The sequence below is a fragment of the Amphibalanus amphitrite genome, unplaced genomic scaffold (genome assembly GCF_019059575.1).
Source record: "Amphibalanus amphitrite isolate SeventyFive unplaced genomic scaffold, NRLGWU_Aamphi_draft 000287F_arrow, whole genome shotgun sequence".
Lineage (NCBI taxonomy): Eukaryota > Metazoa > Arthropoda > Thecostraca > Balanomorpha > Balanidae > Amphibalanus > Amphibalanus amphitrite.
Genome location: NW_024881782.1, coordinates 104895 through 127452, shown reverse-complemented (window position 1 = coordinate 127452; position 22558 = coordinate 104895). Strand labels below are relative to the sequence as shown.

General features: G+C 51.4%; 1 protein-coding gene across 9 annotated transcripts; it reads right to left on the bottom strand.

Annotated features, from left to right (window-relative positions):
- Window positions 1-331: 331 nt before the first annotated feature.
- On the bottom strand, window positions 332-21429 carry LOC122387453 (serine/threonine-protein kinase 10-like). Of its 9 annotated transcripts, none has more exons than XM_043377647.1 (21): window positions 21015-21429; window positions 19202-19392; window positions 18695-18859; window positions 15170-15368; window positions 14175-14353; window positions 12704-12874; window positions 10624-10725; window positions 9777-9896; window positions 8947-9535; window positions 7826-8311; window positions 7335-7450; window positions 6601-6834; window positions 6014-6289; window positions 5593-5772; window positions 5040-5177; window positions 4479-4604; window positions 4102-4215; window positions 3541-3788; window positions 2978-3090; window positions 2414-2517; window positions 332-2032 (listed from the first exon to the last, which is right to left on the bottom strand). In XM_043377647.1, exons 2-21 carry the CDS (start codon window positions 19364-19366, stop codon window positions 1829-1831), a joined length of 4029 nt encoding a protein of 1342 aa, XP_043233582.1. In that variant the 5' UTR covers window positions 19367-19392; window positions 21015-21429; the 3' UTR covers window positions 332-1828. The 9 variants fall into 9 exon arrangements, with proteins under 9 accessions (XP_043233582.1, XP_043233585.1, XP_043233581.1 ...); XM_043377650.1 differs by having other exon boundaries at window positions 7826-8308; window positions 21015-21367; XM_043377646.1 differs by having other exon boundaries at window positions 21033-21367.
- Between the last annotated feature and the right edge of the window lie 1129 nt (window positions 21430-22558).

The window sequence follows — 22558 nt, the reverse complement described above, 5'->3', positions numbered from 1 at the left end:
AATGAACGATGAACCTCGATGAAGGCTTTTATTCTATATTTGCTGCCGATGCGATGAACGCAGGAACCAGGCGTATGTTTAATTCCAGTATAAAAAGAGCATAGTCTAGAAAGAAGAAGAAAAAAAAACATTTTAAGATGACCAGGCTGGATGACTATCGTCGATAATCCTGATACCTACCCGTGGGCCGTGGCCAAGGATAGTCACCGTGGCCAAGGCTCTATTTCGAGGCAGTAGCTGAGCAAGCTCCGGCTGAACTAGTCAGCTGAACGGAGCGGTTACATACGCTGGGTACGGTTCCTCCGGGGCAGGCTCACCACAAACAGCACCATCTCACAGAGCGACCAGCAGTCTTTATTATGAAACGGCGTCGTCGACGGCGCGGCTCCGCCGGGCCGGCCGGAAGACACCGGAGTGAGCTGACAAGTGTCAATAAGGCGACCCCATCGCCAAGATATACATGCATACATACACACATGTAGGTGTGCTCGCATATGGCAAATGCAGAATGCCCGGGGCACGGCATTTAGGTACTCCACGCATCGATGCAAGCCGAGCTAAAGCTAAAGCTACGGGTCCATTCGTTTATGGTAATCACCCATTGGGATACAGATCCGCTATCATATTCGCCTAGAAATAAGTGTATGTAAATGCGTTCATGACACAGCGTATCACAAGCACTAAAAATTATCTAAATACGCGCCGATATCACTGAGACAATCACTCTTGCTATTGCAGGCGCGATATATGCGATATATGGCTCGATTCCGGAAAAGCACAGTCTTCATGGGTTGATTGCCAGTTGCGCGCCGCTGCCGGTAGAGGCGCCACTATCGCAGCGGCAGCGCGAAGCTCGTGCCTTTCGTCGTAAGGTCAGGTCACAGCCGGCCTTCAGCCATGGCACGGAGCCGCCCCCGCCGCCGCCGAGGGCAGAGCGCCGGGCGGGGGCGGTGGCGGGGGCGGGGGCGGCGTTTGAGCGCCCTCCTGGCCGCCCGGAATAGGTACCCGACTAGAGCCACCAGTGGCGGGGTCTGCCCGCACCGCCGGCCTTCGACTAGAGCCATCACCCCAGCGCGGCGCAGCACGCAGACCGCCGCAGGACCTCCTGGTCCGGGGAGTCGCCCGCGAGCGGCAGTCCAGCTCTGTCCCGCGCGAACAGCGAAGCACCAGCTGGGGACTGAACTCCCCACTCACTCACTCAATCACTCGCTCACTTAGCACGAATAGTTCCCGCGACATAGTCCGCCGCGCACTCTTTGACTTACTCACTCGCTCACAGGATTGATACCACTATGGTGACTATTTGAACTCGATTCGCGCGTCTCCAATCCAGCGACAGAGACCATTATCCCGCATACGCGGATGTCTTGTACACATACCGCATGGCTTGGACGATCCGACGCCGATCTCTCTCCCTTTTATACTTGCGCACCGTCGATACTGCCTGCAGAAATTGGACCAGCTCTTCTCACTGAACTCACCACCGCTCACTCAATATCGCACACCACCACCGGTATCGACAAACTTGGCACAAATTCACACCCAAATTACTCCCCATATCAGCTCTAGTGTCCCCTGCAGCTCATGGCACATCGAATATACGATAGCATCTTCAAAATACGCCACTTTCAGACGCCTTAAGCTTCGTTTATGTCACATAGACCCTTCAGAATGTCTTAAGTATATCTTTCGGACGCCAGAGCGTCTCTATCTTCTTCCTTGAGCACCAGACTGGTGTTCTAACACACCTATCTTCGTCTTCCGACGTCCTTGCGATCCCCACTTTCACCGTTTATCTCCCACGTCCTACCCCTGTCCACGCTCAGTCTCAGTGCGACCGCCCGCTGGTGACGCTGGCCCGGCCGACGCTGCCCCCGCTCGCCGAGCTGCGGCCCGCGCTGCCCGTGCTGGCTCGACTCACGCTGGCCGTTCCGTCGGCCAGCGGTGTGCAGGTCAGCCTGTCACCGGCTGATGGGTCAGCGTAGAAGCGTTCCCGTTCCTCCAGTTCGGCCGCGAAACCCTCCTCCAGTTTCTGACGGGGTGGGAAGGGGAGGTTAGCTGGGAAGTGTAGGAGGAAATGTGGAGTCGGGAATGGTATGGATAGCAACTTAGGTAAATAAACAGTAACACTTATCGCAGACTATGCATCACTAAAGATATCTCATTTACTCACCATGCCCGATAGCAACAAATCTTACGCCTGTAAGCACTGCAGCAAGTTGTAAGCAACAATACTGCCAACGGAACATGCTCCCATTCTAAAGCCAACTTTGACTTTGACTTTTAAAATGTTCAGGAAGTCAGGCCTCTTCGTGAGGCCTGTAGCTCCTATACGTAGTTCTCCTTACACTTCAAACCATGGTCTGTATGCCATATAAGACACCGGACTGACTTCAGGCCTCGATAATCCCACCTGTTTGCGCGGTTTGAGCTCCTGCCTCCACTGCTTCATTTCTGCCTGGTGAGCCTCCTCCGCAGAGCGCAACTTCGTGTTCTCATGGTCCATCAGCATGCGCCCTGGTCGAGAGACAAAGTTAGAGTCATTACAATTCAGCGAGCGCGCGAAGACATCTATCGTATCCACCGTAATTCAAAAGGGAGTAGCGTTTCCCTAGAAATGCAGCTAGGGATGTGTATTGCGAGAGGCGAAGTTGGAGTCAGGTACCTCACACACTTCCAACAACATTGAAGAACCGACAAAGAGGGACAGCGAGAGGACATTAGCGCCTTCTCCTGTAACAGACTGAGTACAGAGTGGAGTTAAGGAACTCGGCGAGAACGGGCCCTACAGGACATCGTGCCTCGACTTGTCCTGATAACAAGAACAAGAAGATACATATGAGCATACGAGAATATGAGCAACTGGACAACACAAACTGTGATAACAACACCATAACGTCTACCAGGCAGGCTCATGTGCCGGGCCGCTGGCCGCCCCAGCAGCAAACGCCGACTGCACTGAACACCACTGACTCACGTTTTTCGTTGTGAACCTGTTCCAGCTCCTTCATGGCTGCCTCGCTGACGGCCTTCAGCTCTTCTTGTTTCCTCTTCTGTTTGAGCTCGAACCGCTTATGCTCCGCTTTGTACCTGCGGGTCACGTGGACAAGGACGTCAGGTCGCGTCTGAGTGGGTGAAGTTAGGTTGTCAGGCTGGTAGTCAGGGCAAGAGGCTTATCTGTGGTTTCTAGGCTATGCGTGGTTGAAACAACATTGGATGGGTACCGCTTGTATATCGAGTTGATGCCGACTCGTTGGATTATAGGCCATTGTGGGGAAAATCGCATCGCTTTGGGCCGAAACAAAGACATCGGACGCTCAGTGTATAAAACTGAATCTAAAACAGAGTGCGTTAGACAAAACCTCAAAACCAAACTGGCGCCCCTGCTAGCCCATGACTTGGTCGCTCTAATATCCTTCACTATGCCGTGTTATCTTCCCTACAATCTACATACACAAGCACATTCAGACGTCTCTCATATTCTACGCACCTTCCATTTCTCCCATATTTCCTTGCCACTGTCCACACCCAACCACTCACCGTTTCTCCTCCTGATCCTGGAACGCCTTGACCGGGTCGCGGCCGTTGGTCTCCACGTCCGCGATGCTGCTGCGCGGCGCGCCAATGCGCAGACTCTCGCGGAACATCAGCTCGCGCGTTTTTCGCTCGGCGCGGATGCGTTTGGGCATGGCGCGCTTTTCGACGGCCTGTTGTCGGCGCAGCTCGTCCATCCGACGGTCGCCCATTCGCCGCACGTGCTCCATCTCTTTGTTGTGACGCGCCAGCATCTGGGGAGTGGGGAGATGGTTAGACTAAGTGTTATATGCTGTAGCTCCATCTCTCTGTTGTGACGGGTCAGTATCTGAGGAGAGGGGCACGACGGTTAGAAAGCATTGTGCGCACACCAAAAACAAATATTATGACTTATTGACGATTATAATGACGATAATTAAGCGTAGGTACCCCGAAATCTATCCGGTGAGTTCCTAGAAACTCCGAAGTCCCGTGTCACATCCTTTATCCGGCATTGTGTCACACAAACCAAAGCGCGTCTATTGCTGGCTACCATCCCTGATCCCCCACGGTGGCGGCGGTACTTGCCTGGTGTCGCTGCAGGAAGAACACCTCCTTGACCTGCTGTTTGGTGAGCTGGAACCGCTCCTGGATGTGACGCTCCTCCAGTTCCCAGAGGGCAGACTCCCTCGCCCGCAGCAGCTGCGGGAAACCGAGGGGAGGGGACGTCAGACAGGGGGATCCCCGGGCAGCCGTCAGAAGGTCAGGAGAGAACGCAGCTCGATAGAATGGTGAGCTTGATTTAAGAGCAATGAATAAGAGTAACCGTCATCCACAAAAACGTTCTTATTCTTCAACAGCTACTCCATGATTCAACTGACCCACTGTTTTGCCTCGAGGAACGGTTTCCTCTACCGAATGACTCCCTGCTTATCCTAAAGACAATGTTTCTCTGGACAACTGACCCTCTGTTTCTCCTCGAGGCACTGTTTCTCAAGCTGCGCGGTGCTGGCGCGGTGCTGCTCCCCCAGCCGCTGCAGAGCCGCCTCGTGAGTCTCGTTCAGCTGGTCGATGAACTGACGCTCCTTCTCCTGAGGAAGACAAGAAAGGGAGGAGAAAGACCGTTAGACTTAAGTTAGGAGTGATGGGCGGACTGAGTGCAAGATAGAACATTTTTCGAGAGATACAAATCAGTTTCATATCAGCGTAGAAATAACCACTCCAAGCAGCAAAGGTGTGAAAATTCACTAAACTGAGCAGCACTACGGAAAAATATGCATACATTGTTTGTTTGTTGGGGGTTAGGGGCGCGCCGAAATATGCATACATTCTAGGAGTGTAAATGATAAAGGTGCAATTCCTTACACTGCAGTTCGACGTCCACTTCACAAACACGCATAAACTGTACCGTTTCAATGCGGCAATGTAATCAGCAGTCAGCACCCCACCACAGCATCTCATCAGTCATCACCATCAACTTCCTAGTCTACCATCTCTCCCTTCTTCTACCCTTCCTCCGCCCTCACCTGGTGTTCTGCCTCCAGTCTCTCCTTGCCAGCTCTGAGTGCCTCCTTCCTCTCCGCGCGCGGCAGTCGCTCCACGTCCTGCTTGAGGAGACGCGCCTCGGCACGGAGGCCTTCGCGGAACTGTTTCAGCTCCTTCTCCTGTGGAACACGGTCACAGACACGGCCATCACTCATTGAGTCATCAGACATGTTACTGGGTAGTCTGATGGTATTATGGGAGCCAGTCAGTGTAGTATTTTGCGAACGGTCACATGAAAGGTCACAAGGAAAGCAGGCGGTGAGCGCCCGACAAGATACATACACACGCAGCTGGAATATGCGCAACAGCTGGAATAAGTTCGAACGCCGTCATCAAATTACCTACGCAAACAAGCACAGATAATAAATAGGAGTTAGCTCAGCCCGTCTCCCAAGAAATCAACACATTAAGCACTCTAGTTACAATCAGCACGCATTTAAGCACTAAATCCGCTTCCCATTTTCCTTTTCAACTGCCAGCCAGTCTGTCTACCCACTACATATTCCCACCGTCGCCTGCCCCTCGCCCGCCTACCTGTTCGGCCCGCAGTTTCTTGCTGACGCTGCGTTTCTCCTGTTCCTGCTGTTGCTCACAGCGCTCCAGCTGAGCCTTATGCTGCCGCTGCGCCGCCTCCAGCTCGGCGTCGTGCTGGCGCAGCAGCTGCTGTCGCTCCTGCTCGAACCGGCGCGCCTGCTGGTCCAGCGCCAGCTGAGACTGTGGACGAAAGGGGGGGGAGTAATCCCGGGGGTACAGACGGGAGGGGTGATTCCTCAGGTGATTTCCTTGAAAATAAAATGCCTTTTTGAAGACAGCATAGCTGAGCACGCCGAGCCCCCAGAATTATCCTCCGAACCCCAAACCCCCAGTTTGGAGGGTTGGGGTTCGAAGCTGCGCAGAGTTCACGCATACTTTCATACACAGTACACGTCCTCCATCCCCATCAGCTCAATCTCACCTTGTCATGCATCTCCCTGATCTGTTTCTGCTCCTGTTTCTGCAGCAGTTTCAGCTCCCTGAGCTCGGCCTTCCGCAGCGCGTGCTCGTCAATCAGCGGTTCGTCACCATAGAACACTTTCTTGGTCGTGGTCGTCATGACGACGCCGTCGATCTCGAAGCGCCGCGTGCGGTTGCGTGTCTTCTTGCGCAGCCGTGACGCCTCCAGCTCCTCCTTGGAGCGGCTGAGCGTCGACGAGCGCGACTGACTGCCGCCACTCGATGAGTTGGAAGAGTCCTGGCAGACAGCGAAGGAGGCAAGAGAGAAAGGGACGTTAGGGGGTAACGTGTGAGGCAACTCCACCGGTGCTATAAGACAAAGGTAGGTGAATTCTGGAGGCGATGTCATTTATGTCGAAAATTCATAAGCATATGTATAACATGAATTTAACTCATACGAACTTATCAACCAACAAAAAAGCAAGTACGCCGTGCAAGAAATGACAAGCTACATGCGATTCTGAGAAAATGGGCCATTGGGGCCAAAGTGAAAAAAGATATCCCACAAACTACGAACTGCAGCCTACAGCAATTGAACCTCTGTGCTACCTGTGATGGCGGCGGCGCCGGCCGCTTTTTCCTGTACACCACCGGCTCATCGTCCTGCTCCTCTGGCGTCCCCGCCTTGTCCGGCGTCTGAGCCGCCCTCTCTGGCGTCTGAGCCTTCTGAGCCGTCTGAGCCGGGGGTGGTGGTGGCGGTGGCGGCGGGGGCGGCGCTGGCCCACCGTTCCCGACCAGCGGGGAGACCGTGCCGCGCGCACTGGCCGGGGTACTGGTGCTGGACTGCGGGGCGGGGAGCGAACAGGCGGCGCGTCAGCCGGGGCAGGCGGGTGGCGTTAACAGGCAGGATAGCCGGCAAAGCATCAGGCTGGCTCTAAAAGTGGCAAGCGGTGGTGGCTGAGCCACAACAGGCAGTGATCGACTAAGCAGATAGTTTTGTTTTTGTGAACCTGAAATGCATTCAACCGAATAGTGATAAGAGTAAGCCTAATCAATAGAACATCTAAATCCTGCATCGCAGTTGCTACGCGGCAAGAATCAAGAAACACAGCAAAGCTTGAATTTAAATCTAAACCATGCTAAGCCAGATCCATCAAGCATCCTTGATCCTTACTAGTGAGCAGAAAACAATCGGGCAAGCGCGATTCCGCATCCATGCCAAATCCTAGCTCACAAGCCATCAGCATCGCAGAACTAGCACGCATAGCATTTTCACCCTCGTCCCCCCACCCCTCAAGCACCTCACCCCATCCCCAGAGCCCCTCCCCCCTACACACACTCACCGGCACTGGCGCAGCCCCCTTTCCGGGCGTGAAGACGTCATCCTCTCCCATCTGATCGACGTCCGAGCTGCCCACCGTCGTGCCCTCCAGCATGATGGACAAGGAGTTTGCCGTGCCTGACGGAAGGTGGGGACGGGCGTGAGTACGTTCGAGAACGTCAGGTGACGAGAAAAGGTAAGATGACATGTGAAAGAATGGTTTAGGGGACGGAAGACGGAAAACAGAATCAAGAGCTTCTGCATTGTCAATAGATGCATAAAAATGAGAAAAAAACCTGTAAATATATCCGATTCGTAACATTGACAGGTAAAGAAATGAAACGATCATTAAATAAGCAGGACAGAACTGGACTGAGCAAGCAAAACAAAAGGCCACCCACGATACTATCCCAAATCGAGACAAATGACAAAGGCATATACCATAAAGCACGACCCCAGGGAGGAATGAAGGATCAGTTATATTTAGCTTTGGGATCCTTGAGTCTTCCTCACCTGAATCCTCCTCCTCTTCCTCGGGTTCTACCTGGATGACGGACACATGCGCGGCTCCCTCCTCCACTGCCGTTCCTCCAACAGACACCCGCGGCGGTGTGGGCGGCGGCGGCGGCAGCGGCGGCGACTCGGCCCGCTCCTCCAGGGTCAGCTGGAACCGCGAGCCGGGATCGGGCCCCGGCGGCGGCGCCGAGACGATGCTTCCTCCACCGATCACCACCTCACTGTCATCCAGACGCAGTGCGGGCTCGGAGGTGTCGGCTGGAGGCGGCGGCGGCGGCGGCGCAGGCGGCGAGGCGGGTGACCGCGACGGAGATGGTTTGGGCGGCGGCACGGGCGCCGCGGCGCGCGCTGTGGTGGGTCCCGTGAACGGCTGTCCTGTGCTGAGGACCAGCACGCCGGGCCGGACCGGCGGCGGCGCGGCGGCCCCGGCGGCAGGCGGGACGGACGGCGGCCGCGGTGCCGGGCGGCGCTCCGGCGAGGCTGCTGACGGGCCGACCACGGAATAACACGCGTCAGACGGGGAGAGAGGTTCAGCGAACGGGCCGAGACTGGGCAGCTAGACGTACACGGGACAGGACGATATACCAAAGCAGTACATCATACCAGACTGTTGGCCCCTGAGGCCAGCAATGACATTAATTGTCTAACAAATATGACATTGGTACGGCTCTCGCGAGAATAGGCGGTAGGTTTTGCACTTTTACATTTTCGATTATATCTCAGAAACTAATCGATCTACGATGAAGCCACTTTACACGATCATGGCCGGCTTGTGAACCAACAAGTCGATCGCATCTTCAACACTTAACAGCTTAAGACGACAAAGATATACCCTGAAGTACACTAAATTTTCTAGGTGCAAAACCTATCGCTAAAACCCGCGAGACCTGTACATAATCTCCGAAGCTCGTAGATAGAAGCATGACATCCAATGCATGTGTATAAAATATTTTCCTCACCGAGACAAGACAAACATACCATGATGAAATTTCATCTCTCAGTTACAGCCAAAAGTGAAAACCACCATCCAGTCATCATCAACCAACCAGCGTCCCACCACGACACTACCCAAGCACCCGAGACGGACACGACCCGGCGTAAGCAGACATCCAGCTCACCTGTTCCAGTGGTAACAATCTGCACTCTGGCAGTCCCATCTCCCATGGCCGAGGGCGGGTCCGCTCCTCCACCGCCAAGAATAACCCTGGTCGTTCCACCACCATCGCTGCCGAAAGTCTGTACCACCACCGGCTCGGCGGCCACCAGGGGTCTCTGGTCGGCGTGCCGGAGCGAGGGAGGTCCGTCGTCCGGATCAGAGAGAGGTGGTGGGGGTGGGGGTGGTAGGTCATCAGGTGTCGGTTTGGCAGGTTCGGATGGTTGTGATGGAGCCACTGGCGAGACAGACTCCGCCGCTGGTGCAGGAACCACTGGTGCAGGAACCACTGGTGAGGGAGCGGCTGGTGACGGCGCCGGCTCCGCTGGTGACGCCGGCTTGACCGCTGGTGTGGAGGTCTGAGGGGGCGTGGTCTCCTTGGTGGGCGTGGCCGGAGGAGGCGGCGCCGGTGCTAGTTTACTGGGCGTGGTTGTAACTGACGGGGAGGTGGGCTGGGGAGATGGCTCTTTCACCGGGGACACGGCCTCGCCGTTGGGAACAGGGGTGGATTCTGACTTGGGACGATCTTCTGGAGGTGTAGATTTCCCGGCCGCCTGAAAACAGGGAGAAACAAACGATGAGCGATAATCTTCACTATGTCGACGACTGGGAGACTTTGGGAACAAGACACTCGAAACGGCGAGGATCAAACAAAACATGCTCAATCATCAGACACTGCACTGGCGGGGGAAGTATTATCGGTCCCTTATCGCAAAACACCTTCAACACAACATACAAACCCCACCAACACCAAACATCCTCATCTACCACTGGTGCCAGTAGTATCCGCCTTACCTTGTCATCAGCCTGTGCCGCGCTGGCGGTCTCCCCGTTTACGATGCTCTCTTCATCTGCCTCGGACGGAGCCGTCAGAGCGTCCGAGTCACTCATCCGAGAGACGCGGCTGCTCTCCTGCTGAAAGGTGGGGATAGAGAGGGTTAAATGGGAGATACGGTGTGGTACTGCTGACACTAACGCTGGTGACCGCCGGCAGAGAAAGCCGCCGACCGGAATGGCGAAACACGGGTTCGTTCGACCGACTTTTCCACAAAAAAATGTCATTTTAAGACATGCTTTTCTGTAAAAGATTTTAAAGTTAGATGAAAAGGAAGACTATACATAACAACATCCTTAAACTGGTTTTAAGAAATCAGCATTGGCCGCAAGAAATGGCCCATTTATGCGCAAGGTGACAAAGCTCTTCCCGAATAATACGTCACCTTTTTCTCTTTTTCTGCGATTTTTCGACGCCGTCCAGGCGTCTGAGCAGCGTGTAATGGAATGCATCCCAATTCATCACAATCGGGACATTATCACATACACGACGAAAAGCAGGAATGAGGGATAGGAATGAAAAGCGCCATTGGCTCCAAAGCATCAGGAGACACATGTGAAAAATTAAGACAACACGTTTCAGACGAGACAAGGCAGCAAAAAGCGACGCATACGTGACGAGGCGTACACATAGTAAATAGTCATTCACAGCAAGGCGTCGTTTTGTTTTAAACGAAGGACTGGGTATTAGCTATAAAGCTGCAGAGAACAGATTGCATCTCGCTAAAACCAGTTAGCACACAAGACATCCTGGCAAAACGGCAACAAAAGCACCACCGTAATAATTCCACTCCGTCTCCATCCTTACGTCTTCGACGGCGTCCTCGAAGCCCTCGTCCACATCGGCCTTGTACTCGAGCAGCAGCTCTCGGATCGGTTTGTTGTCCAGGGTCCGGTTGATAAACGGTAGCTGTAACAGACAGGGAGGAGGGGAAGGGAGGAAGGTGGTATCAGTTAAACAGCTGCAGCATTGACAGGAGGCGGGGCGCTTGGTAACAGGGGCGTGTCGACAACACTGAGTTGATGGATGATTAAAAACGTCTCCAGCGAAACGGGTTACGGAAGACCAGTGACTTCGGGTCACGCCCTCGTCGAATAACATAAATCAAATGTTCCCAAAAATAGATGCCACAATCGACTTTAAATGCCGCCAGATCTCGTATGTAGTTACACCTGATCAAATGAATCTCGCATACGCTCGGCCGCTGCACCTAACCACATGAATTATTCTACGGTTATTAATTCCCATTGATAAGTGGAAGCCCTCGCCTATCTGGCGGCTGGCCATACAAAAGCCTTACAAGGTTGCAGATCCACCTTGAACCAACCTCCGGTCTGCTACCTTATCTGAACTCTGAAGGTATTCATTGCGAGACTGCTACTATCTGATATATCAACGTGGTCACACAATATGTCCCAGAACCTAACATACCGCATTTCTGACATACATCGACGCGCCATCTTATCTTCCGTTTACGACTCGCATACACGCAATACACCGTGCTGCGGCGCGTAAAGATAAGCCTCACGTCAGCTTCTGGTATTGAATAGCCGATTCAAACCATTCAGTCTGTCTGGATACCAAGTCCCGTCTATTTGATTCGTAAGTGTAGGCGCGTCTATCTGACGAATGCGATCAAACCCGTCCAACTGACAGAAATACGCAATCTCACTACATAGCCTACACCTGCTACCCGCTTCATCTCGCTAAAGCCACACAACTGTGAAAAACGACAGCCAATCTCATCCCAGACACCTCTGCAGCGCCCGACCGCGTGACCACGGTCCACTGTTGAAACAAGCCGCGTCAGGATCGGAGCCAAGTGCCGGGCGATTTCCAACACAAACACCTTCTCTCTCGCCGGGCGAGGAGCGACGGATGCGGAACAACACACGCGCCGGGGTGGTGATCGAACGGTGCGCTGACCATAGCACGTGTAAAGACTGGATAGACAGGGACGCATTAGGGGTAGCGAGGCCAGCCAGCCGGCGCACCGTAACGGCCTCAGTCCCGGCCGGGTCGTCCCCATACATGACGTCATGGGTAGTTTGATTGGCACTGAGCCATCGGCGCCGTCGAACCAAAGCGGCCGCGCGATACGGTATCGAGGCAGATAGCCTATATCCCGGCGATTATTACCTCAGATGAATCGGTCATAGTGTGCTTCTGGTGGCTTAGCATGTGACGAAAAACTAACCCTCCTCTCGACTGCTTATAGTTCCCGCCGCCATCGATTCTTTTAAAGTCTACCCATCACGCTTTTTCAATAAAATCTACATAGAAATGAGCGTAAGTAAAGCTCCGATGAGATAGTATCCATGAACACTCCCTCCGGATGGCCTCCACGGGCCGTCACTTCCGACATTACAGCACGCCATAAACCGCGGTTCGGCTGCGGCAGACCATGCCCGCTCCACCGGGACCCAGATAGTCGCTGTATCGCTACACCGACATTGGCAGCCATGACGACACAGGCCAGACGGTGAGGGATCAGCCTGGCACAGAGCGACGTTGGGTTGGAGAATCGGTGGAACCATAGACTGTGTTTCGATGATAGACGACCCGTAAGCAACGATAAATTATGCATGCAGGATAACTTTGCTAACTTCCTTTAAAAGACACGAGCAAATGGAACTCCGTTACATCACAGCCGTCCGCTTAGCTCCTAACATGAGACTATCATCACACTTCTAAGCACGTCCAACAATCTCTTAGCTCCCCCCCCCATTCACACAAAACACAACTAACAATCTCCAAGCTCCCCCCCCCCCCATTCACACAAAACACAACTATCACTCATGGCCGTTAGTTTACGCGCCGTGAAGTCGCCATCACTATTTCCCAAACCCTGCCTATATGCCAGCGTTTTGCGTCCCCCGGGACCCACCTCGAGAAGCTGGCCGGTGTCTGCTCGTTTCTCGGGCTCCTTTTTCAGGCAGGCGGCGATGAAGGCGTTGAACTCTCGGCTCCACTGACTCGGACGGTCCAGGGTCGGTGGATCGTGCTTCTGTATCCGCAGCATGGCCCGCACCGGGTTCAGCTCGTTGTACGGAGGCTCCTGTGCAGGTCGGACATCAGGGGTCAGTGGGGTCAGTGATAACAGGCCAGGTAGTAGGGCGCAAAGAGCAAGTCAAATGGTCATAGTCCCGACTCCCGAATCAGTTAGAAAAAAGCTGGTTAAATACCACAGGTCATCATAGGTCAAGGGTCAGATCAGAAACCAAGAGTTAAGCAGAGGAGACGGGTTAAGACAAGTTACAGGGCTTACGCCTGGGCTATGAACTAGCAACAATCTGTAAAGGTGCTCTACATACATGGACGCGGGTCGTCTATCACCTTTTTATCATAAACCGCAGAAATGAACGTGAAACTTATAAATCCGTTAACAGCTGTGCGAACGCAAAGTGCGGCTTCACCTGCGCTGCGAGAGTGACAATGCAAACAGATATCTACATGATCGATACAACTCAAGTTGAGAGGGTCTTTGGGTCGAAAAGGTGGCGAGAGTCCGCACAGAAATGTGGTGTGTTAGAATGAACAGAGCCTTCAAACAAGCCATCAAAACCACCAAACAGCCAATCATCGGCGCCAAACAATGCAAATCGCCGACACAAGCGCACGGATGAGACCCTTCTGGATAGCTACTATCGACTTTCCATGATTCCGGTGCTACGTTAGCTTCATTATCTCGGAATGCTGCCGACCTCAGGGTCGATGGGGCTGTTCTCAATCGGTCTTATTATATTCAGATATGCCGGGAAAAAATTGACGTGAAAACTTCTTTTTCAAAAAGTTAAAATTTCCGTCGACCAGACGTGACTGATAACGAAATAAACAATAACTTCTTGCCTGACCTGACTCAAATGGCCGAGCGGCAACAATTGAACACAATGGACCACAGGCGGGGGCCCACACACGCCATTTGGACATCTAAGGACAATGGCGGCACGCGACGGAAATGGGCTGTTACTCCTCACTTCCCTTTCCCACGCACCGAGGACGACCCTGACGGGAACACTAAGACACGTCGGTAAACGAGTGCCAACGGTTTTATTACACTTCACTTTAGGACATAATTTTGAGTTAAATTGACGAACGTCTGCGGCCCTATCTAAGACGGTCTGTATCGACCCTACATAGCATGGAAGGGAATTCATTATTTGATAATAAATTGTATTATTATATAAAAAAATGTGTCATTTTGCTTATAGCTTATAGAGCGCAACACAAAAAGACACACCGGAAAACACGCCGGGCCAAAGAGCAACACGGGCTTTCGCGGTAGCGCTTCCTCACGCTCCCCTCTCCTCTCCTCTCCTCCCCTCCTCTCCCTCACTCCATCCAAATCCGTTCCGCACCTTTTGCGCAAACTCGATCATGGTGATGCCCAGTGACCAGATGTCCGACTTGTAGTCGTACGTGTCGGTTGGCGACGTTTCACATACGATCACCTCCGGGGCCATCCAGTAGGGAGTGCCGATGAAAGTCGTATGCTTCTGCATTGTGTGCTTGTTCTTGGCCGAGACGCCAAAATCAGCTGCGGGTGGGGGGAAGGGGGTAAGAGAGGGTTAGTTGGGGTTTACGTAAGCGCTAATAGTGAGTTTATTTGAGCCTTGTCAGGTGTCATTTACGCTGGGGATTTTGATGAGCCGTGTGTTGTTGAAAGTTAACACGGGGGAAATATTGTCATATAGTTCAATATATCGGTAAATATTGTCAACACAGCAGCGCAGATAATAGGAAGAGTTAACGTAATACGTTCGTCTACGTCACGAACCCCCGACAGACCCCGGCACAATTAACTAGCGCGGGTATAACGATGTCATGCACCGACGCGATAGCACACTGATACTGATACACAGATGGCCTATTTATAGCACAGCTAACACCACAAACGCCCAGAAATACTTTGTCACCAACGACCTAAATAGGATAATCACCCAGATACATGTAATAATATAAAACAAATTTAGCACCTGGCAAAAAATGCACGAATACAATACCCATTACATTTAGCATCAATACAAGAACATTGCTGAAATCGCCAAAAAAAAACCTGCAAGGCCAGAATCCATTCCTATAGGTTTACCATCAAGGTTCTCGACAAAGTTCATTTTTCGTCTTATCTTGAGTTTGAACTTTGACGCATTCCGAAGATTCCCATTCCTACTCCCCAGCTCCCCGAGTGCACCCCAATCCCATTCCCCAAAACACTGAGTTTGACGCCTCCGAGTTCCCTAGCCACCACTTGTAACTCCCACTAATCCTAACCCACCGAGTTTGACGCCTCTGAGAGATCCCACTCCCCAACTCAATGAGTGTATCCCAGTCCCACTCCCGCTCGCCAACTCACTGAGTTTGACGCCTCCGTCTGTAGTGAGCAGCACGTTTCCGGCCTTGATGTCCCTGTGAACCACCTTGTGCTGGTGCAGGTACTGGAGTCCCTCCACCATGCCGCGTGTGATGTAGGCGATCTGGGGCTCCTTGAGGCCGCGGTCCAGCTCGACCATGATGGAGTCGACGGCACCGCCGTCACAAAACTCCAGCAGCATCTGGGAGTGGCGGACAAGGGAGAGAGGAGGTTAGTGATGATTGGAGCCGGGCCTTGTCGAACAGTAAACGTCCAATCGCCGGCAAAACGGGCCACGGACTAGGAATGTACGACAATGAAAACGAAAAATCAACCACGGCAAATGACACTCGAAATAACGGATACAATAGTCACGGTGATAACGTAGAACCGTGACCGTCTTCCATTAATGTTGGTTCTAGTAGATAATTGGAAATGTATGCGAGCATGCATAAAATTAAAATCGAAGCACACTCGTCAAACTCTTTAGCGAAGCCGCAGATGACATGACGTCACTCGTCGTTTACGGCCGAGGGACGTCATCATTGGACAACGAACAATCAACGATGATGTCATTTCCCCACGCGGCATTAGCACCACGGGAGGTTAAGTTACCACCCCGGGGGTGGTTTATAGGATGACGTCTGCATATGACGTCATAGGTCGAAAGATGAGATAAACACTCCCTCAGAATGCCGAATGGAAACGAATAGCTTGCGGGTGATTCAAGCATGCGACTGAGCAAACCACTACACAGAAATGGTATGCTGTCGTAGCGGCAGTAGCGCCCTCCTCAAAACTCGAACACGAATGTTTGCTTAGAATTAAGACGCTCGTTTGAAGATCGCATACCGCTAATAATGATTTTTTATGAGGAAGGGGCGAAACGGATATCTTTGGAGCGACTTGTAGTTCTAAAGTACTTAAGTCGCTAAAATTTCCAATAAAATGAAAGTAAGGGCCAACACATTTACTAGGTAGCCGAGCGTCTGCCGCTATAATTAGCATATCTACAATAGGATTCACAAGGGCATGCCGCACCGTAATAACGCATTTAAAACGTAAGAAGACTCCCAGGTCCCAACACAAAGAGCCTCACGGGGAAGCTTTCTAAGCCGGTTACAGACTGAAGCCTCCGATCCCTCCTTCCCAAGTGACCGCGCGGCGGCCGGTCCGTTTCTCCGTCTCTACCGCCGGCTGTATAGTACGCCGGGCTGCGTTACAGTCATTGTTCGCCGTCTAATTCGTGGCGTGCCATACATCAGAAGGATATTTGGGCGACAAACAATGGCCGCAGAGACTTAGTACTGCGGCACTACTGCCGGAGAACCGAGCCGGAAGGCTGGAATACTCGGCCCAGGCTGATTTGGCAGAAGTGGGTGGCTGGAGCGGACGGTAGAAAGGATGAAGCAATCCATATTGCTCTTTCTGCCGCGTAATCCGTACCTTCTTCTTCGCGTTTCACAAAAGCCACATATCAAAATAATACCACTTAAAAGTCAAAATATAGCTAAATTCGCGCGAATCTACTTCATGGGTCAAGGAAAAGGGAAAGACAGCAGCAACACCCGATTGACCCATATTGCATCCTGTGTAAGTATGCAAATACACATCCCATAACAGAGTAACATTACAGTCGGTGTATCATTTTAACCCGCGCACCGACGGGGGGGGGGGGGGCGGATATCCGCCCCCCCTGAGGTTTTTCGCGGATAGCGGGCGAAATTTGGTATGACTATTCCCTCATCAATTTTACACATGGTGTGCAAGTTTAAACCTCCTAACTTTTAAGGTCAGGTCACCAGGTCACTTTGAATGACCCAACCTCAAGTCACTTTTTTGCAACTTTGTCACCGTGCCAGAGCTACAGTAGATGTCGGAGGCCTTTGAAAGTCGCAGGATGTTATTAGGTCATTAGTAGCTACAATTTGTATATCTCGGAATTTTGATGTCGGTGACCTAAGGTCAGGTCAATTTCGCGACCTCCCCATTATAAGTCAATGGGGGAAAAATCAACTCCCTGTTTTTACCACTAAAACGGGTCGGAATGGCCCCATATACCATACATGACTTCACATACGATCAACCTTCACTACCTTGAGGTCTGTTTTGCTGTTGGGCAGCTGTAAGGTCATGTGACGTCATCAAAGGTCACCAAAGGTTTTTTGCCAATAACTCCTTACAGGAACAAGATACAGCCGCGCGGATGGTCTCATTGTGTTCAGCTCGTCAAGACGCATCGAATGATATACATGATGACCTCGAGGTCACGTGACCTGAGGTCAACCTTTGACCTTGACCTTTCGAGGTCAACATATATATCATTCGATGCGGATTGACGAGAGGATCACGATGATGCTCTTAGTTTGTTCCTATCTTGACTACTTCGAAAGTTATTCGAGAAAAACCCTCTCCATATCTAGCGCCGCCATTTTGACTTTTTCGACCCCTGTGACGTCATCTTTGACCTGACCTGAAAATGACCTTGGTAAAAATTGTAGATCTTGTCCGTGCGTATCCGATGCCGTTTACCGCTTATCGCTATCTTGCTTCGTTCTCGAGATCTCAGGGGGGGCGGTCATCCGCCCCCCCCCCCCCGTCGGTACTAAGTTGGCGCAGACCCCCGTCGGTGCGCGGGTTAAAGCCGACTTTGCTGTGCAGGGGTCGCAGTATAGGTCACAAAAACTAAAATGATGTATACAAAGAACAGTGCCTAGTGCCTACTGAATGTATGCCTAGGCCACATGAAAATGCGCCCATGACGAGCGCAACTTCGGTTGTTGCCAGCCACCAATCCGTTGTCCATGACATAACATACCAATCACAACAGTGCTGTCAGGCGTCGGTTTGTCGTCACTATGACAAACGAGTCAGGTGGCTTCCCTAAATAAAGTCTGCTTCAAGCGTCCTACCATTGATGACTGATTCTTGGCTCAGCACATTTTCTGTTAGGCACGAGCTATTTTACTCCTTGGAGGAGGAACGACCACATGTTCGACTGACAAATTTCTGAACATTGCCGAGCAGAAACGGACCAATCACTGACAGCTCCTCACCATGTCATTTTTAAATGATCGTCCTTAATTCCACAATTCTCAAAAAATGGTTTTAACTCCATCATAAAAAATACCTTCCTGCAGCATGTTATGCGGTCGTTTCAAATTAAAGTAGCACAACTACATAGCTGTATAATGTATATGACAGAATCAAAAGCAAAATATCGCGACGTAGCAATCCCTTACCTACGTCTTTGTGCTACGATTCGAACCTTCAGCTCATTAAAAATGGTCCAGTAAAAAGACATATTATATCACATGCAGTTGGCATCCACCGAAATATTATTACTCATCCCATTCATACCCACAATCGTTGTAGGTATCATGCCTTGACAGTTCGAGGAATCACACAATTTTCTAAACCGATCTTTCCTTGTCAACGGTAATACGTAATGTATAAATGGAAAACGACTGGGGAGACACCCTCACCAAGGCGTCGGAACACCACGTCACATCCTCCGCTGTTACTCACCCACAGCTGCTTCTTCATCAGGTAGGCGTCGATGAGTCGGACCACGTTCTTGTGCTGCATTTCCGTGAGGATGTCGATCTCCACCATGAAGTTGTCGAGCTCGTCGTCCTCGGACATTTCGCACACCTTGGCGGCCGACACCAGCCCGGACATCCGGTGGACCGCCTGCGCAGGGCGACACGGGAGCGGTTCAACAGAGGTCGGATGTGAGTCAGTGGATGTCACCGGAGGTCAGCGGAGGACACAGACGGCAGGGGTCAAAGACAGGTCAGCAGAGGTCATGACAGATCGGGAAAGGTGGGATATCGGCAGTGGTAAACATACAAGTTGCAATTGCCGCACATCTTCCATAACTTTACTGGTGGGTGAAACCAAAAATAAAGGTTAGTGAGAAAAGGAACATGTCAGAGGGTGTTGGTAAACACCCAAGACTTATAAGCAACAACATAAAATTAAGTATGTATATGAGAACTAGCTTTCAACAACTCTGTCCCTAGCCGTGCTCACCTTATAGACTTTACCGAAGGCTCCATCGCCCACTTCGCCCTGTAGCTCCCAGAATTCCTCCGGGTTGGCATCCACCTTGACATTGCTGAGCGCCCTCCGACGTTTGGATGCATTCGTCTCACCGCCGACGGAGAACAAGCTTTTCAGGTTCTTAAAGAACGACATGCTGAACAACGTTGTTTAGCTCATGCCTGGGAAAAAGATAGTGAATGCCCCTTAGCTGCTGATGCAATTGAGCGGCAAAAAGACAATAGAAACATACTGATTTTTTAAATTTCTAGTCACATGATTATTGGGATATTCTCCCCCTAGGTGCCTTTAACAGGCCAATTGCCAATTGGCAATTGTCCAGACTGGAAAACATCCATACACTACGTTGGATGCCTTTTTTTAATAAATTTAGCTCGAATGTATGAATGGACGGATTGACAGAGCCGGAGTCCATGCTAAACAGAGCTTGTTGCGTAGACCCCGACCCCTACCGCAAGGGGCCCTTGAGGCCCCTTGCGCCGAAATTCGGAGCAGATTTTGCGCTGAAATTTCTGCATGATTTGCGCCGAAAATTGGGGGTCTATTTGTGCCAAAATTAAGCCACTGACTTTTATATAAACCACATGTGCACATCTACCGATCAAGGCTATATCAACTAGCCGGAGTGTTCCTGGGCCTTGGACTCTCTCATCTTTGAGCATCCGAAAGTTCTTTATTTCCATGGAAATCCAATACCTCAATACGCTAAGTACACTGAAGCGTCGTGAACGGTGAAACAAGGCTGGAACCGGAAGTTCCGGAGCCACAAATATCGGCGGAGCGGTGTGTTTGAGGCTGGCGGGAGCCGGGAGTCAGCGAGGGCCGAACAGCGGAGCAGCACGTGCTACGGCACATCAGCCTCTTCTCGGTACACGGCGCAGAGCGCCGCGTGGCACCGCTTGTCTGGGCACTGCTGGCACGCCGCGGACTGCGCGGAGTGGAGACAGCCGATTCGGTGCACGTACTGGAGCGAGCGGCCCTAGTGGCCCGCCCTCATCTGGTGCACCGAAACAGCGTCCCCTCAGTCCTCTCCGGGGATAGGGAGCGGCGGCGTGCTCCTGAGGAGTGGCTTGAATAGTAACTCGGGACCAGTTGTCGCGCCATTGATGCGAGACCGCACAATGAACCACCCTGGTCAGCAAGCGGGCGTTTGAGGGCAGGGCGGCCGCTTGTTTCGCCAGGTCTTCCGCGTTCTCATTCCCTCGATACTGCAGTGGGCAGGAACCCACTGCAGTATTACCTACTTAACGACGACGACTATGTTCAACAAGGTCTTCCATACCTTTCTCCACACCGAGGGTTGAGGCCTCACCTGGGCGGCTGCTCCTCCGCCGAATAGACTCAGAGCGGCTCGCCAGTTCGAGAACACGACAACTGGGGCGTGGACGTCTCGTGCCGAAACCTCTCCAGAGCCACAAGCACCCCACAGTGCGAATCTGCTGATTGATTGACCAGCGTGCCGACTAAATTCACCATTCGGTGACCGTCTTTCGTCAAAAAATTATGCGCCCGCCCTGTGCCGAAAATTCAGCCGCTGCCATACACTGAATTTGGCGCAAACGAAGTTACTCCGGACGTGCGCTGAAATTTTTGACGCAATCCCGCCACTATGCTAGACATATTTGGCATAGCATGTATTTTTTCCAGTCCGGGCAATTGTCATGTGATTAGGTCAAGCAAATTTCAAGATCCTTGATTAGATTATCCCACAAGCCCCGTTTTCAGATTCCACCGAGAACTAGAGAGAACCCTTCAATTAATAATGAAGATAGAAGTGTCTTACCCTGCAAAGAATGCTCACCATTGATTATAATAAATAAATATACGAGAGTTAATTCATTTATCTTTATCAGGTCACGATCTTGAGCAGATTCAGATACGATTCAGATTGGTTTAAGCTGAAAACCTTGAAAACCTTGTCTTCACAGCTTGGTGACTTTGTGGCATGTAACGTGGGCGGGCGTGCCAGGCCGTGATAAGTACAAATAAAGAGAGAATGTGCTACTAATGGCATTACAGAATACAGCCTACGGGAACTTCGCTTGGTTTCACTTCACAGAGATAGATTCAATTCACAGTATTAATAGTGACCCCCGCGCGTCAGCGTTGCGATCGCATCCCACCGCATCGCAAAAATATCGCAATTCGCATTTCGGGCTCTCTCTATCGCCTGGATAAAAATAGGCCCCGCCCATCCCAATCAGCTGCTCCATGACGAGTTGATGACGACAACCACTACTTACCAGCAACCAATCTAGGGATAGCGTACGTGACAGTAGTGGTGCAGCGGTTGCAAAATATTACATTGTTATTCAAGCGGTTTTTGCTTTTAGGGCCTTGTTAGATGAGGATGAGGTTAGATTAGATGAGGTGTTGATGGAGGCAGGTATTTTTTTTTAAATATTTTTTTTGACAATTTTTTGCCCTTGTTTTACTTAATAGCTGAACCTGGGACCACCTGAAGTCTAAACCTTATTTTATATAACATGTCAATGCTGATGCTGTCTTGAAATGTGAAATTTAGACAATGGTAATAGGAATAATGAATAGCAATTTCACCAACAACATTTTAATCTCTAGGAAGTGCAATTAAAATTAAAATCACTGTCTGCCACACTGCTCCATCCTGGTCATGCAACCAACGTTCATGGGTGGTGTTTCACGGCAGAGCACGCACTAGAGCATTCTATTGCATTCTATATTCTAGTGCGCTGCGTGTGTCAGAGCATTGGGTTTCCATGGCAGTGTCAACAAACTTCACTGTGACGCTAAGCTATGACAGCATCCCAGAACGCTAGCACGCTGCGGTATGAGCACCAGCAGCATGCTAGCAGTATTTGAACTCAAACCTCTGTTCTTGGTACGGTTTTTCAGAACCTCTCACTCTGTTCCAAACGCGATTGATCATAAACTAAGAGATCACATGCAACGTCATTTGAGTGATGCTATGGTATGCCGTAGCTACCAGTGCACACAGTGTCTGGATGGTGAAACAGGGCCATTATTAATCACATTTGCTTTGCTTTGTTTCAGCAGAAACCTGTCTGCACATGGGAGGAGCGCAACAAAAGCCCATCAAGTTCATGCATGGCAGTGGATCTCAACAGGAGGAAACCAGAAAGAACATGGATGCTTGTAGATTGCAGTTGTACACTGCTGTTATCACCTGATGTGCGTGGCTGGCATTGCTCCTGGCAAGAACCACCTGCAAGTGATGAGATGGTGCCTCAGTCGTTGAGTGTGCCGCAGTGTGAGAGGCGCCCTGATCTCTACTTTGTGATGGGTTTCCATTGGAGGTTCAACTGAGAAGTGAGAACTGACTGTGAC